Source organism: Oryzias latipes, chromosome 14 (assembly GCF_002234675.1).
Source record: "Oryzias latipes chromosome 14, ASM223467v1".
NCBI classification, from domain to species: domain Eukaryota; kingdom Metazoa; phylum Chordata; class Actinopteri; order Beloniformes; family Adrianichthyidae; genus Oryzias; species Oryzias latipes.
Window position 1 is genome coordinate 4,797,499 of NC_019872.2, and position 17,720 is coordinate 4,815,218.

Genomic DNA, 17,720 nt, shown 5'->3' on the forward strand with positions numbered 1-17,720 from the left:
AAAGTTTACATTTATTAGAATCTTCCCAAGAAACGACTGGATAGATTATACATGTCAGTGGAGTTTTTTGTGTTTTTCCTCTCCTGTGTTCTGTTAGCTTGCACTCATTGGCCTGGTCCCGCTCACCTGTAGTCTACAAGAGCCGTCAAAGATTATAACCCAGATTGACAGCTACATAAAGGACATTGACATTACACAACTAATTTTAGTTTAAAGCAGTTATGGACACCAATAGAGTCAGGCAAAGAGAAGAAAATCGCTACTTGGCTCAAGGACAGCTGACCTTGCTGCAACCTGTATTGATCGTCATGTGAGGGGCAAAACACATGATTTACATCGATATGCATTAATAAATAAGGAGTGCTGACCTTTGCACAATGACCATCAATGAAGGGATGAAGTATAAGACTATAAAAGCAGCATCGGAACAGTTTTATACTCATTACATTTCCTGAAAGTAGAAAGGTTGCAGATTTTTTGTTATGTGGTGCTGGATAAGCAAACTAACTCACCGTGTCCTGAAGGCTGTCCTTCTGAAACCACTCCAGAAGTTTCTTTCCAACCTCCATAGGACTTGAAAGAAAGGTTCTGTAGGTCAGCAAGAAATCCTCAATGTAGGTAGGGTCCACAACTGATGGTTCCTCCACCAGATGCATGATCAGACGCTCTGGGGTTCCCTAACAACCACAAAAATATGAATACATGTTGAAAAAAAAGAGGATATGGATTTGGAAATGGTTTGTCTCAAGCAATAAAAGAAAAATAATCCAAAAGCAGGACAATCAACAGAAATTTATATCTATACAAGGATTTATCAAAAATTGGATTATTACTAGTTAAATTGATTAGAAAATACACAGACATCCACAAACACTAGTAAATAATTGAACTATTATTCTTGATCATAAATAAACATATTAGTAGCTCTTTTGCACATAGATCATGACACAATAAAACTTTTAAATATTAAGATTGTCAAAAGGAGTTCTATAGATTGCTTGAAACTTACATGATCCCACCCCGGCTTTACTTTACTTTTCCTTTTTCTTTACCTAAATTATCATTATCCAGTTTTTAACTTCTCATCAGCTATGTATACTTTACCAACCATAAATAAACAAACTCTTAAGAATGAATAAAGTACATAGAAATAGTTCAAAAAACAAAACAGAACTATTGATTGAAGCTGTCAGTCATTTACTAAGAAAATCAAGAAACAACAGCAACTATAGGCGCTCACAGGTTAGACTGACATTCATCTATACCAAGAAAAACAATACATACTATGGACTAAAATCCTAATTTTAGAAAAAAGGTCAAAACATTTTTAGTGATTTCTTCTCTACAGCTTTTGGCGAGTTTGTTAATGGTGCTTGCAGCAGACAAAAAAAACACAAAAACGATTTACTTGACAGGAAACAGAAAGTAGAGAGGCATCCACTTTTGTCTGACACAAAAGAACAAAGTCAAAATAGAGAAGCGGAAATGCTAACAGTCGTGAATTGACTCGTCTCCACTGAACAAGCTTTAGAACCAACAGCCTTCTTGTGAGCAGCAGCCAAGAGAATCATTCAGACCCATTATCCGATCAATACTTGGATTCCTCCGGAGCTTTAGGGAAAGGATCAAAAGGCTTTGGAAGGCATAGCGATGCAGCGTACAAGATAGTGCTCAGGCAAACACTAATAGTGCCAGAGGTGCCTTGTAATGATCAACAAAGAACCTTAAGAGGCTGAACGGAGGTTTTATCAAGAAGCTGAGTGTGAAAGAAATTCCTGTGGTTAAATCATTCTAACCCATCCCTTGAGCTATATAGAAAGAAAAAAAAAGGCAAAAACTTACAATTTTATTTAAAAAAAATGTATTTCTGTTTTTTTATTCTGGTCTGGTCATGCTGAATCTTTTTATTTAACAAAAGCTTAGTTTTTCTTCACAGAATTTTTCAAAATATCTGAACCAACATCATAATATTTCTTGAATTCAATGGGTTGTGTGTGCTGTTTGCATGAGCGCAAGAACTGGATAGCTTGCTAGCCAATTATGGCTTTTTCTGTGCTGGCATATAGTTTACCTGGGACCTTAAACTTTTTATCTTTTATACTGTCAAATTGAAATACATAAACTATAAATGTAAAATTTCAATTTTTATGAATGCACCATACGTCGAGCATTGGCATGACATAAACCACCACAGAGTGAATATCAGCACCATCCCCTTTCGTAAAAAAATAAATGTGCCCATCACTTTACATAAACAATAATCATTGACTAATCGATTACTGAAATAATTGTTAGTGACAGCTCTAATATTTTAATCTAGTTTTTATTTTTATTGTCTTTATTATTTGTTTGATACAGTGAACCTGAAATGCAAATCACATTAACAGATATCTAAACCCCAACAAATAATTAAAGATCAAAAATGAAAATTAAAAAAGCTACACAAATACAACATTGCATTTTATAAATGAAAACAAAAAAATCTTTTATAAAAAAAGAAACTATACTAATAAAAAAAAAGAAACAAAATAAAAATAAAACATCTCAGAAAACAAAAGTAACTTCCAGAAATCTAAATGAAATGTTAAAAATACAATGAAACAAAACAAAAAAATGGAAAAAGTATGTACTATTGGACATCACTAATTGGATGATGACATTTGTTCACCTTTTCCACCAGGAATTATTCAGCAGAGTAATATCTTCCTGCAGACAATATTCCTTTGGGTTTCAGACCATAGTCACTGCAAACGCTTAGTGATTTCTCAATTAACTCCTTATCTCAGGTCAGGTAAAACATCCTTTTTTTTTTTTTCAAAACTCAAACATCATCATCCAGTGACGTCTCAGAACACCTACCTTTTCCGCTGTCTTCTTTTGTCTCATTTTTAACATTTGATTACTGGGAATTACTTTTGCTTTCCCAAATGTTTTATTTTTTACATTTAGAGTCTTACAAATGTATTTTAATTTCCAAGATGTGATGTTGTTGTTTTTATTTATTAGGTTTTTTTATTTTTAATTGTTACTGGAATCTTTAATATGTTTTGTGTAGAGTGATTTGTTGATGTGATTTGCACTTCAGGGCCACCGTAGTTTTTATTGCTGAAGTTGCTTGAAATAAATCAATCGATGAACGTTCCACTGCCATCTACATCAAGATGTGTAAACCTGCTAATGCAGTTTAGTAAACTTTTATCCTGGGCCAAAACTCAGAATAACGGCTAACTTTTTAGACGACTTCGGAAAAAAAAACTTCAGAGATTTCTTTAATGCTGAGGACTGTAAGTAATTCACACTTTAAATGTTTTTTACAGACTGATTTCAGAGGAAAAGCTCTTCTTACAAACTCAATAAACTCATAGAGTTAAAGCGTTTCATTTAATTTCTGTTAAGAAACAATGAAAAAAAGGAGAATACTTTTTTTTTCCATTATTTTTTGAAAATACTCTATGTAAATAAATAGAAAAACACATACCCTTTGATTACCATTTTTCTGATTATTTCAAGTATCTTAAATGTATTTCAAGCATAAAAAAATAAAAATTAAATAATAATTACTACAATAATTTATCCAATTAATGCAGAATTTTTTTTTAAGTTCTCTCTTACCTTACTTCTACAAATTCTAATTATTTATTTATTTTTACTCTGCCATTTTTTTTATGGTATTCTCAGTTTTGATTTTTCTTTTATCCTCACTTACAAGACAAAGCAAATAAAGTTAAAAACAAAAGAAAAACGTGTCAAACCTTGATCACGATGTGTCCTTTCCTGGTCCCACTGCGGTCGAGCTCCCGGTGCTCCTTCACCATCACGATCTCCCCCTCCTCCTCCACCTTGTGCGTGTTCTTCTCAACATGGTTGAGGATACGCCAGTAGTCCTCCTTAGCGATGCAGACAAACTGGTCGAGGATGACATGGGGACAGCGGGTGAACTTGTAGTAGAGTAAAATGTTGCTTTGCACCACGGTCGGGTACTGAAGCAACAGCACAGAAGAAGCCAGAGAGCATTTAGCCAGAGTCATGGGAAATAAAATAAAAAAAGGAACGACCAGGAGCAGCTCAAATCTCTGTCCAAAGTGAATAAAGTTAAGTAAACAAGGACCAGTTTAAGAAGACAGAATCATCTGTGCATCTGAGCCAACCCGCAAAAACGTAGCTTCACATTGAATCACGCTGAGCAGAATGTGTTTAGAGGAGATTTTGACAAGTTCTGCAACTTCCTGCACATTTAAGGAAAGGAAATGATGCGCACAACAGAGGAACTGGGCGGTGTGGACAGAAGGACTTTAATTTAATGTTGAGCTTGTTTCCCTTTTCAAATCCCAGCTCCATTTAAAACTGTTTGGTCAAACAACTAAACAACTAGAAGAGAAACCCGCTGGCTCCTTGCCCTGTAGAGAAAACCTACAAGTTTCATCAGGTAAGTGAAACGGTTTTCAGGAAGTCGATATGCTGGTCGACCTTTTATGGTCAAAAGAAGAAATGAAAACAAGACTCAACTTTGACATTTTTAAGACTGGCACACATAAAGCAAAAGTAAGTTGAGCTTAGCATAGCAAAAAAGAAAATGTACACCTTTCACCTCCTTCTCATGAGAGGGAGATCCTCAAAAGTCCTATTTAAGCAGCTGGAAACGGCCTTTTTCCTAACAAATAGGCTCATCCGTTCGGCTTTACCTGGCAGTCATCGCCCTTGGTGCGAACCTCTCCACACATGTATTGTTTTTCCAGCGATGGAGAGATGCCGAAGCTGTTTCCCATGCAGAGAGTTTCTTCTCTTCCATCTGGGTAGCTTATCTCCACGGCTCCATTTAGGATGACACGCCAGTTGTCGAGCTTAAGGACAAACACAAAACAGGACAATAAAAAAACCTTTTTTCAGATTTCCACTGAGGTATAACAGCAACTACTTAAAAAAAAAGTGTCCATCTACATGCCTCCACTGATATACTGTGTAAAATGCTTCATTTGGTTTAATACTGTAGCATTCTGGAAATAAAAGGAGAATATCCTGCTCTTAGATAAGATGCTAAATAGGAAAAAAAATAGCAAATAATTTCTGGTATTGTGTGATAGTGTGATTTTGTATAGCTAACCAGAAACATATAATAAAACGTTGACAATAAAACTGCAAAAAGGAGAAAAAAGTCTGCATATTACTGAGAGACGATTAATCTAGCGGCATATGAAAAAATAAATAAATATTGCTGTATTTTATTTAGCAATATTGGTATCAATTTCTGCCAAAACAATTACTATTTCTAAGCAGTGTTTTATTTTTGCGTTTCTGTCGACCCCCTGACCGCCAGCTGACAGTGCACCACACCAAGCCCCTCTCAGCAGCTCTGCACCTGCTAACGGTTAAATATTTACTTTAGTCAAAAGAATATTAAAGGGTTAAAACAGCAAAGTAATTTGCAGTCATCTATGAGGTAGAAATAGATACTAAAGCTGGAACAGCCTGAGATTCAAACAAAGTCAAATGCTGGCAGTGGTCTATTCATTGCAGGGCGAGAGGATGATGGAGGGAGTACAACCGAGCCCTAAGCACCTTCTGCGGCGAATGTTTCCTCCTCACTGCTTTTCATTCTCCAGATCTTTCTTACTGAGTAAATCAATTAGCCTCTCCTCCAACTGTGTCTGCACCAGTTTAATTCTGTTTGGGCTCCCCCCCTTTTTTTCTTTCCTCAGGACTGATAAATATAAGGGAAGGGAAAGGTAATCGCACAAGCGTTCTTGTAAAAAAAATCCTCTTGAGAGCAGTTTTTTTGTACAGCTTTCCCATATTTCTTAAAGTATAGTATAGTATAGCCTCTGGATTTCCTTGATGAAAAATGCAGCAGCCTCCAGACATGGGTAAACACAAAGTTATTATAAATTCAGCTACAATGAGTCAATAAAGCATCTGCTGTCCCTGGCAGCCCCCTGTTGGATCCAGCACTTGTTTCTTGTGTGTGTTTTTTTTTTACATTTTATTATTTTTCTTTCTCTTTTACTCTCACATTGACAAGTCCTCTGGACTTCTGAAAGGAGCCAAGCGCTGACGTTCACCATGATTCCACAGAGAGACAGCGAAAGGCAGAGCTGCCCATCAATCAACACGACGCAGACAGTCTTTGAGCAGCACACTTCCCATTCATCTGAACCTTCGTGGATGCATTCGCAGTGTCCTCATGCTGATGTGTGTTCTGGTCCTCCTAGGCTAAATGGCGAGTAGTTTTCAGTCATTTATCACCCTGTCAGTTCTGATGGTATTCTTTAAAACAGCTGGGAGAGCGCTCCAGCTTCTCAGGCATGTAATCGTGACTGACAGCTCTGACTGCACACCACACCAGCCTCTGTGTGAAGAAGCTTTGGTTAGACTGGATGACGGAGAGGGTGCGTGCATTTGGAAACAAGTATCATCAAATGCTTGTACAGTACAGACCTAAAGTTTGGACACACCTTCTCATTCAAATGAATGGGAACGTGTGTCCAAACTTTTGGTCTGTAATGTATGTTGTTCAGACGTGTATCTCCTACAGTTGCATCTTTGCAGAACAAAAGACAAACATAATAAACAACCGTTTATTCTAGATCGAGTTAGAGTAAATGTTTTATATATATATATATATATATAGAAGACATTTTTTTTTTATCTTAATGATTCAGTGTAACTGTGTTATTTAACCAGATGTAATAAAACATTATTCATTTTCTAATTACTCTGAAAATGATTCATCAACACAGACAACTTAACAATAGTAGATGTCAAAAAAAATCTATTAAACAAGTCTTCTTTTCAAGTTTTTGTTACTAAAGTTGCTTCTTTTGGCTTAGTTTTCCCCAAATTCTTTGTGTTTTCATCCATACCTCTTGTTTGTCGCGTAGTATGACATGGCCAGCCTGCTCCACCACCTCAAAGACCATGACCTTGCACAGCTCCCTCCGGACAGACATGGTCATGTTGGCAAACGCTGGCAGCTGGTGCATGAACTCCAGCAGTTGTTCTGAACGGAAGAAAACCGGTTACAGAAAGTGAATACAAGGCAAAGAGGAAAAAATAGATTATGAACAAAGAAATGTGCAGCCATTGAAACAACATCAAATAATGGCAGTGGGTTCTTTTTTTAAAAAAAATCTTTAAGGAGTGCACAACAAACTTGCCTGTCCTATTCCTTATTATGTAGCCCTCACTATTTAATCCTGTTGAACTTTTTTTTTACAAAACAAATACACTTTCCTCTGAAATGTTTTTATAAAAACCTTAGATTTTCCTTATTTGGCTTAATACAAAGAAATTGGTAAACAAAGGAGCTTGATGCATGTACAGAGTAAATAAAAAGATGCATAAGTCTTACACTATTTAAAAAAAATTGTGACTGTTCTAAGACCCTGTTTGTAAATGTATTGTTTGTCTTTGTTCTGTGTCAGGTTCTGCTGCTGAAGCCACAGGCTGACCATCTTGTTCTAAACTGCACACCATACTCGTAGTCTGGCCAACATCTTATCCTCTTTCCATTTTTTCCCCTCGATATGTGGACTTTTGATACTTTTCTAAATTTCCCTCTGAATTTTTTTAGATTTTTTTTGCAACATGACAAACTGAATACATTACGTATTCTGACTGCGGTTGTGAATAAAGTGTAAAAACACACAGCAATGAATGCCTGTTATCAACTGAGCCACTTGGTTACACAACCCTCAACACAGAATGTGCTCTGGCAGTTCGAGTGAAGGCCAGGAGAAGGCCAGACTCCAGGCAGGTACTCAGCAGGCCATCTCACAACTTCTCTGAGCTCTCTGATGTGTTTACCTTCTCCTCTAAGACACCACAGGCTCTCACTAATGAGCATGTTTCTCTGGTTGCCTATTACTGAAAGAGCAGCACCGCTTAGACTCCATTTAAAAAAAAAAAAATCACCTGTCTGTTGTTTGCTATAAAAATAATTTAATCTTAACTAAAAATCACAGTATTTATAAATCTGGCAAAACCATATGCATCCCAGAAAAACATTTCATTTGGTTTATTTTTTTCTGGTGAAGACTTTCATTTTTATGTAGTTCTTCTAAATAATGGTTTTAGGGAATGTTCAAAAAGAGCAATAGGAGGATTTTGATCACCAATGTCGTCATCGTGCCGGTCAGCTGGATCTTTTTCCAGACACTCTCTGACGACATCTCGTCCAAGAAGAGCGTCCGAAGCTCTCTCCAGATCTTCATCTTCCTCCTCTTCTTCCTCGCTGTCTACAGCTGCCTCTGGAAGTCCAGACAGATCCACGTCTCCCAGCTCACTTTCCGTGGCCTGAAAAAAAAAGGTAATATTGTCCAATGGTTAAGTCACATTCTCAGAGATGGTACATCAAATGAGAAATTAAGGAGCGCCAAATCTTATTAAAGAAGAGAGCTATTGGCCACAAAAAAGTGAAAACGGTGTTACACAACATATTTTTGCAGCAAAATGCAATTTTATGTCTTTTTTGTTACACTTTATCGACTGAGGATGGATCCAGCATCTATGGCCAATGAGCAACGTACACATAAGCAGCTGTACCTGCGACCCTCAGCGAAACCCCGACACCAAGTCTCAGCCTCAAACACAGAGGCCACCAGCTAAATATTCAAATGCAGCCTCATCGGCTCCTTTCACAACCTGTAGGCAGACAGATGGTTGGCAGAGTGTGAATCGAAAGAGGCGTTTGAGGTCACTTGGGATTTGAACCATCAACCTAGAGGGTGAAAGGGTCTGCTCTCCGTGGGTAGTGCCAGCCCTGCAGTCCATCTGTTGATTTTTGTTGGTTGTTCTGAGTAGGCAGACTTGCACTGATTTTAGCTCCATCTCTACTCTCAAAAACGGAATACACTAAACATTGTGCACAGGTTTTTACCTCTCCAGAGCAGAAGAAACAAGCCCAGAATGCATTACGGGCTACTTAGGGGCATGATGATTAACTCTCAAGAGCCTGGTCCAAGTTCAGTCCCAAAGAAACTCGTGCTTTTAGAAACTCATTCAGACAGACGTTTGAAAAAATACAGAAAAAGGAGCAGCTGCTCAACCCTTAATTTTAGTGATATATTTTCTTTCACTTAATTTGTAAACTGAAGCCAGAAGACAAAACTAAATAAATTAATAGAAATAAATATCCTACTTACTACTAGCAATACAAGTGTTTTCTTTAGAGGACATTTCCCACTCACTGCATGCTACTGAATTAACTCATTTTGGTATCTACAGAGGACATTGGAGGTTCTTTAATACTACCAAATTTGAAGGGGGTGGGGTCTGGAAATATATATATATATATATATATATATATATATATATATATATATATATATATATGTATATACACACACACACACACACACACACAGGCAGGAAAACAGCTGACCTTTGTGACACCATAAATAAATAATCCATCATTTAGAAAAAAAATCTGCACAATGTTTTTTATCTGTTTCTTCAGACTAAAAACGTTAAATATATTGGTGCTGCTGTGTTAATGTTTCAGATCAATTCACATTTAATATTATTTATTGATTGAATTATTTTTCTCTGCATCAAATGGTTCAGTTGGTCAAAATGTTTCTAGTTTAAATAAGGAATGACAGATTCTTTTATTTCAGGCACTTTAAGCTTATTTTCTGTTTTAGACTAGAACAGGGTTTCTGTGGCTAAATAAAGTTAATATTTGTTGAAAGTGGATTTTTATTGCTTTTTTCTTTTGTCAATGTTGAAAGATACAATTTTAAGTATACTGTACTTACACAATTTTTTCAGATACTAACCCAAAAAATGGTCACCACGGCGAGTGTGTGTAGGGGGGGGGGGGGGGGGGGGCATGGGGGGTGGGGGGAGGGGGCGCGAAACATTTTCTTTTGGGGGGGGGGGGGCTTGCGAAAAATAATTGAGAAGCACTGGTCTAAGGAGGGCAGGGATGCCCAGTTTAGTTTAGTCTGTTTAGTTACTTTATTTAGAATTTACCTATTGAATTTTATGACTTCCTGATCCTTATGATTTTATGTTTACTATACAATTACCAGTATGAAGTCCATAGAGACAACTATTGTTGTAAAATTGGGCAACATAAATAAAATTGAATTGAATAGCAAACTTAAAAAAAGAAGAGATTCTCCTAAAACATGCTGGGACTTTTTACTCTAAGAAAATGTTCATTTGTTTATGACAATACCAAGTCAGCAGTCGTTTGTTTGTTCGTTTTGGCACAAGATAGCTAGAGGAAGAGATGCTAGTGGCGGCCCATGCCTTAAAAAAATAAGGGAGTGCATTCTTTAGCAATATCTCTCATACATTTTGTGGGTAGCTGTGTGTAAAGATCACACGAGCTAATAAAATAAACCATTTGCAAGACCCAAAAAGCTAACAATAAAAATTAACATCAAGGGTCAGAAGCATTTGTAACTAAGATCTGCAACCGTAGGTGATGCATAAAAAAGTGATGCAGAAATGAAGCCAAACATCTCAGTACAGCAATAAATCAATGTGTTAAATATGAGTGACATAAAACTTAAGGAGACGTAGAAGCAAAAATTCCTAAAGATAAAACAACTGTGATTAGAAATGGAAGGTGTTTTTTTTTTGTTTTGAGATTCCATTAGGAGAGGAATGTCTCCAGCCAAAGTGAAATGTCTTGGTCTCTAGAGGAAGCACATAAAAAGACTTCCTGTTAGCAGCCAGCTGTTGTACAGAATTAGGGTTACAGATAGTTATATAAAAAACAACGGGCATTAATGAATTGAGGTTGATCATGCATCAATGCTACAGATTTACATCATTTTTTTTTAAACACAGGGATATTAACTGCCCATCATTCAGTGATCCATGAATATGGACTTCCAACAACTAGATTAACCTTTTGTTTCTCCAATTATAAAAGTCATTTTAGAAGCCTTTGTTTTATTACATTGACATATAAATGTCAGCTGACAGTGTTTAATCCTGCAGAAAGAAACACCTCAATCAAGATTAGGACTTTTTTTCTATAGCAAACCCCACTATACTTTCAACATACAACCTCAAGATCAACACTGTGGTACAATTCTGATGTGGTGTTCAGAAAAATCATTATTTTCAGGGATGCAAATTACAAGAGTTCAATTATTTTCAAACAATCGTTGGCTGATTCTGATAGCCTTTGTTTTTCGATTTTGAAAATACAACACCAAGTCACGTTAGGGACGATATTAACTTGTAATAAGGGAGTTGAGTAAACGTTTTGCTTGAAACTGCTGGAAAAAAGGATAAGAAACAATTTTACAATTTTAAAACAGAATCAATGGACTTGCAGTGATTGCAACAAAGCAGAAAAAGTTTGTATATTTCTAGTAGTGAAATGACGAGAACTAGTGCTGACTTTTACGTTTTTAATCAAATATTACTAATAATGCACCAACATCAAAGAGCATGTCTTTCTTTTTCATAAATTGTTTTAAGCTATTTAAATATGAGCACTTGGCTACAGTACATTCTTTGTATTATTAGAAATTTGAATGTAAAATCTTTTGTCACTTTCTCTTGAGTTCGCACTGAAATAGGTCAAGATTCAAAACTAAAATATTTTAAATCATATGATTTCATATTTATACTTCTTCTATACCTTACTGTTTTCTGCTTGGAAAGAGAATCAAAAACCAGTAAAAACTGTCCAAAAACCCAGCTTCTATGATGCCATGTAGTTCCCTATACCTGTAGCACAGGTATATGAGAAATCTAGAAAGGTTAACCTCATAGTCATGACCTTTAATACACAGCGGGCGGCGTACTGGCGGACGAGCCACCAGGATGGATCATAATTAGGCAGAAGAGAAGGATTATAGGAAGGTTGAGTGACAAGTGATAGGCAAGAAATACAGAAAATCAAAAGCAGGAAAATATATATGCAATGGTCTTTTAATGATTAACGGGAACATTTTTGTTTTAAATCTTTTTTTTAAAGTAGCTGAATTGATTTCAAGAAAACAAATATTTAACTTCACACAAGTGCAGAAAAAAATTACTGCATTAGTTTGTGTATTCCAATAAAAAGTCAAAACATTTACAAAGACCCACCTGATAAATATCTGATAGACTGCTGCTCCCTGAATCACTGGCGATGCTGCATCCTGATTGGCTGGGAGGCATGTGCATTGCCTGCTGGTGGGCGTGGTCTGTCAGGTGCATCTTACTGAGGTCAGCAGGAAGCTGTTCAGACAGGAAGCAGAGATTAGAGCATGAGAACCAAAATGATCAAAGCAAAAAAAGGTTGCACTTTCTCGCACTCACGATGAACAAAGGAAAACAAAACAGTGACACTCATTGATATTTTCTCCAGAAAAATATATCGGATATGCTGAAAATAAAATCAAGAAGTAATAAACTGTTGTGGCTTGTGTTGGCTGAAGATCCTGGAGGCCAATGACACGGTAAACTAACTCTGATGTGCTAGAAAAATTAAATGGAGTTTCAATGTCAGGATTTTTCATGCAGGATTCACCCAAACATGCTCTGTCGAGGAGAAAAACAGATCATTCAACCACTTAAATAACAAACAACTGATGTGTCAATATTCAACTGCAACAGACAGAGCTTCCAATAAACGTTGCAGATCTTTGTAACGATAAGGAAACGTTAGGATCTGACTCCCATTTATTAAACATTAATGCAGAAAAATCAAAAACAGAAAGAAAAAACTGACAATCTTCCTAAATCGAGGGACTACAGATGATTATGAGGTGCTTTTGAAAGGAAAAAAAAGGTTTTGCATTGCAAATATTGGTCATTCAGTTGCTACACCTGAGATTAGCAGAGACAATGCAGAGAGCCCCAATAGTGATCAGTATCAGCAGATTTACACAGAAAAATAGTCAACTACTCCATAAATCCACAAGTATACACCCTCAACTATACAAAACAAAAAATATATCAACAAAAAATGTATACACAATTAGACGCAATGATAACTAACATGTATTACTTTTTATTGTAAAAGGTATAAGTGACAGTTGCTGCTGAACATGAAAAATGACATGAATTTATATGAGTACATAACCGATTAATCAACACTCCCTTCTTTTTTTAACTAACAGAAAAATCTAAACATCAACCGTTTAATTAAGAGTTATATTAATTATTAATAAGTGCACAGAGAAGCGAAGAAATTAATATAATATTTTTATTTTGACAAAATGTTTAGAAGCCACCGCTTAGTGTAAGTTTTGGTCTAAAATTACTTCATTATCTTTTATTTTACTTTTTTAGAGGCATATTTAGGTATAAAGAACAGCCGTCTCTGCTCAGACAAAAACCTGCCGACCTTTTAAATCTGACGTCTTACCAGCTGGGATTGGGGCAGAGTCAGGGTGAGGGACGATGTCCTCCTACCACACCAAGAAAACCTACAACATGCCTCTTCCATCGCCACATCAGACATCCTTGTCCCTCCTGGACTCAAATCGCTGCTAAGCAAAGCAGCGACAAACCTAAATGCAGGCTAAATGAAGCTGCGAGGAACGGCGGTGCCAACATGCAATATTAAAGACGTTGAGTCTGGGGATGCTGCCCCCTTACTACTCTGTCCTAATAGGCCTGTTGTGTTGCACAACTTCATTAACATTAAAGGTGCTCTACCTTTGATTCTATGGAGAAAGAGCACAAAAAGAGGTGGAGTTTAAAAGCCATAACTTGACCTGTTAGGTAAAGTAACTGGGTCGTCACTTTGTTGTTTAGCTTAAATAATAAGTACTAGTATTCTGATTTACACAATGCCACCTGAAAAAGAAGACACTTGCAAAAAAAGAAGTGCGAAATTCTAATATTAAGATTTAATTATTGACCAAATGAGCTTTTAAGAAAATTTCCTATTAAGCCCATCCATGAAACGTCATGTACAGTTTTACATAACTCATACTCACAATGCAATCTTAAAACATCAGCTTTATAAATAAAGTCCATTCGGATACGCAAACATCTTCCCTCTCTGAGCCCTGCTTCCGTCTTTAACCCAACATGCCTCATTAAAAGTTCACTGCGTTTCTTGGTCAATGAGAAAGGACAGGAGGGAGGACAGTGAGCGATTGCTAATGTCATCAGTGTTAAAAACATATTGATTTGTAAATGATGGAGTACTCATGAGTGCTCTCACGCTTATTTACATTCATACACGGAGGCACACATGCCCAACAACATCACACCGAGAGGAAAATTAGTAACACAAAGAAAGGACCAACAACAACACAAGGTTAAAGGCACACTTTTTAACTACAAAAGGATAGATTTTAGAGGTAAAAGGGACAATAGAAGAGAAAAATGTTGTACTTTGTTCTATTAACTGACTAAAACATTTGCATCTTAGATTAAGCTAAAATTACAACATTGTTGATGTTTTCAGAAAGAATTCAAGTCCAGTCTGAAACAAAAGTTTGGTGAAAAAAGTAACAGGCTGATGAGATGAGGTTCCTCAGTATAATATGGTTCAACATTCTTGGTCTAGCTTTTTTCCCCGGCACACTGCCTTCTGCGTACTGATTGGCTGTAGACCACTGTCCATCAATCTTCTCTGCACCGTCTCTCCTGTACAAATGTGTTCAGTTTTAGAAAACTTCTTCAAACCCATTTTTAATAGTCAGATTTTTGACGCAGCACGAGACTCTGCTCTGTTTGTGTTTCACTGCTTTATTGTTTTGCTTTGCTTTTATTTTTACATTTTTAAGTCATTTATTCATACTTTTGATCTTTAATTGTTTTAACTTTTTAGCCGTTGTTTTCATTGTTTTCGAACTCTAAATGTACAGTGCCTTGTTTGATTGTGGCCATTTTAAGGCGCCATAGAAATCCATAGAACTTAAACTTGCCAAATTTACAAAAATCTATTTGCAAGCAGATCGTTAGTTTCATTCTAGACGTATTTTTCTACAAAGGTTTGAACTTGGGTGTTTAAACAAGAGATAAAAAGTGTCTGCTTTGCTGATTTCACCTATAGCGGGTCATTTTTAGAATCTAAATCCTGCGATAAACAAGGGATGGCTGTACTGTATTGCCAAAACACAAAACCAGGATTCTGGATCAACAAAGTCAATCCAAACTCTTTGTCTCGTTTTTAAAGTGTGTCACCAAACCTTTTAGAAGCTAAATAGAGCAACTGATGCTGCTATGACCCACCAAATGGATAGGTTACAATTTAAAAGCCAAAAAAAAATAATTAAAAAAATCCCTTCACACCATCTTTTAGATTAAGATTGACTTTCCACTAAACTAAAGGGAATAATTGACATTGCAATGGTTAGATGCCTTGTTTGTTGGCTGGGTGATTCTTTGGTCTACCAAAAGAAGCTTATCCTCCTTTGTTTCCTGGCTTAAACTGGATTCCTGAAAGAGGATAAAGATCAGTTCAGGAATCCATCTGTGAAAGTTAACAGAGAAAACAGGAGGGGAAACGTGTTAAAGGCTCCCCACCACTGGCTTTAACAGTCTTACCCAAAGTGACATAGCATTACAGAGAAAGCCAGTAAAATATAAAGATGTCAATTCATGCCTTATACATGAAGGACATGTATTCGGACATGAGACATGAAATAAACATGTACAAAAATCAATTAGCTGCAGGTTCAAGTGCAAGTGTTAGGATTGAACAGAGGGAGCGAGCTCCTGCACTTGGACCAGAGAATGATGGATGGAGGGAAGGTGGGGGGGAGGAAGGGAGGCCTTGTGGCTCCTGTTCACGCCACACACTTAATCCAGCCCTAATCCCCCTCTTTCCCTCTCCCAGCAGGCCAAACCAGGGGGTGGAGGTGAAGGGGTTCTCCCATTCTCCTCATGCATTAAGGATGAGAGTTAGGAGATTAAATATAAATGCTGAAGCTTCCTTCGACTGTACATTTCTATCATGTCAAGGAGGCAGCACAATTATAGGGGTTCCGAGGCTGAAACACATCATTTTAGAGGTGTAAGAAAGATTTCATGTACGTAAGCCGAAAAGGCAGAAGAAGTGGAGAATCAATGAAGACGTCCTGGAGGTGTCCAAATTCAGGCTGGCTTTGTTTAGCTGCTCAAATGACTAGTTTAGGGAGATGATTTTAGGATTTTTCTACAGGTAGCTTAAATAATGTGCATAAATTGAGCTATGTAGCTGATGAAAAGAAAAATATGTGCACATTAATCTAAATGGCAATATAAAAAAACACAAATGAAAGCACAGATCAGCATTTATCTTAATGCAGTTCTTACCTAAAATAAATTAAAGTCCCACTGCGATCATCTTTGGATTCCCAGTGGTCTTTTAATTATGATTGTGCTGTTCAGTGTCGTTTTCTAGGACACATTTTCTGCAGACTGGCAATACTTCGTTAGAAATTCACCTCTGAGTTGTGGGCGGGACTGTTGGTGTGGAGTGAGCCTTCCCTAATTTCCCATGATCTCTTAGTTTAAACTCTCCCCTGTCCCTCACGCTACCAACCTAATATTATGGGTGCAACAAAAATGGCAAGCAATATTGGAGCTATCCAGATGTACAGTTTTGAGTCAGACGCTGTTATGCCCCTTTTTGTGTCTAGGGGTATCTAGAGGACCCCAGCAGGGTCTTTAAGGTTAGTTTGAGCAATATTTTAGAACCCTCCTTTTTATGGAAAATGCATTGCTATTCCAAAAACAACATTTATCCGTTCTGTCTGATGATAAAATGGATATTTAAGTCAAATCCTGTGGAAAACACTTGCTTCACTCTCATTTATAGAGCAGAGTCGCACAATGCTTCTGGGAATCTGAATAAAATGAAGATAATAAAAACGTGATATTGCAAAAGTATGCAGTATTGGTTTTACTCAAAAGTGGATGCAAAAAGTAAAAAGTAAAAAAGATACGTTTGTAAGTGTGGTTATAATAGCACTCTGAACATTTAAAAGTCTGATTTTTGCCACAAAGTTCTAAATTACTGAATTTAGAGAAAACTTTGTTGGGAAACTTTTGTTTTTCCTTTCTTCAAATGATGAAATATAATAAATAGTTGATTTCAAGTTAGTTTTGATGAGGAGAATGAAGTAAAATCAAAAACCATGAAAACACCAAGATCAAGAGAAGAGATGACAGATTTAAAATGGAACAAAAATATAAACAACAGGCATATTCCCTTATCAGAACAAAATGATAAGGGAAATGAATAATGAATGCTAAAAAACAATATGATGGATAATAAATGGCTCAGCAGAGTAATTAAAAAAGGATGTGGATGAGGAATCCAGGCGAGGGTTGTGATTAAAGCCTGTAAACAAACAATAGCAAACAAAGCCCAATGAATATTTAAAGACAAGTATGCTGTCTAAAAACAACATGATGATAGAGAGGAATTGTGCATATTTCAGACGGGCTCAGCGGGGAAACTGCACTTTTATGTTTAGTGAAAGTTGAGAGAGAAAAAATTAAAGTCAAACCACTTATTGGTTAATTTGACAAGACAGCGGCTCAAAAATGCTGATGGCTTCAAGAAAAAAGCATAATTCACAGTAAGAATATAGAACAAACCGGTTACTAAAAAAAGCTTGAAAAATAACTAGAATTGTTCCAAGATGACAGCAGGAGATCGATATGGTCAATTCAACCCTAACCTGAGAGAGGTTAGGAAAGCAGAGGTTTATCACTGCTTTGTTGAGAATTTCACCTATCTCATATTTAAAAAAAAAACTCAGGATGGGGGTAGATCAAGGGTCACAGAAAGGGGACCTGATACTAGCAAAGCTGGCCTGTAG

General features: G+C 36.6%; 1 protein-coding gene across 12 annotated transcripts in view; it reads right to left on the reverse strand.

The window, feature by feature from the left end:
- The window catches only part of rapgef6 (Rap guanine nucleotide exchange factor 6), a 120,130-nt gene that overhangs the window by 31,726 nt on the left and 70,684 nt on the right, over window positions 1–17,720 (reverse strand). For all 12 annotated transcript variants that reach the window (XM_020708658.2, XM_020708661.2, XM_011483175.3 and 9 more), the window contains 6 exons: window positions 12,055–12,186; window positions 8,109–8,289; window positions 6,858–6,994; window positions 4,683–4,841; window positions 3,753–3,905; window positions 513–677 (listed from right to left, as the gene is read on the reverse strand). In XM_020708658.2, the coding sequence (XP_020564317.1) occupies window positions 513–677; window positions 3,753–3,905; window positions 4,683–4,841; window positions 6,858–6,994; window positions 8,109–8,289; window positions 12,055–12,186 (927 nt within the window). The remainder of the gene's footprint in view (window positions 1–512; window positions 678–3,752; window positions 3,906–4,682; window positions 4,842–6,857; window positions 6,995–8,108; window positions 8,290–12,054; window positions 12,187–17,720) is intronic.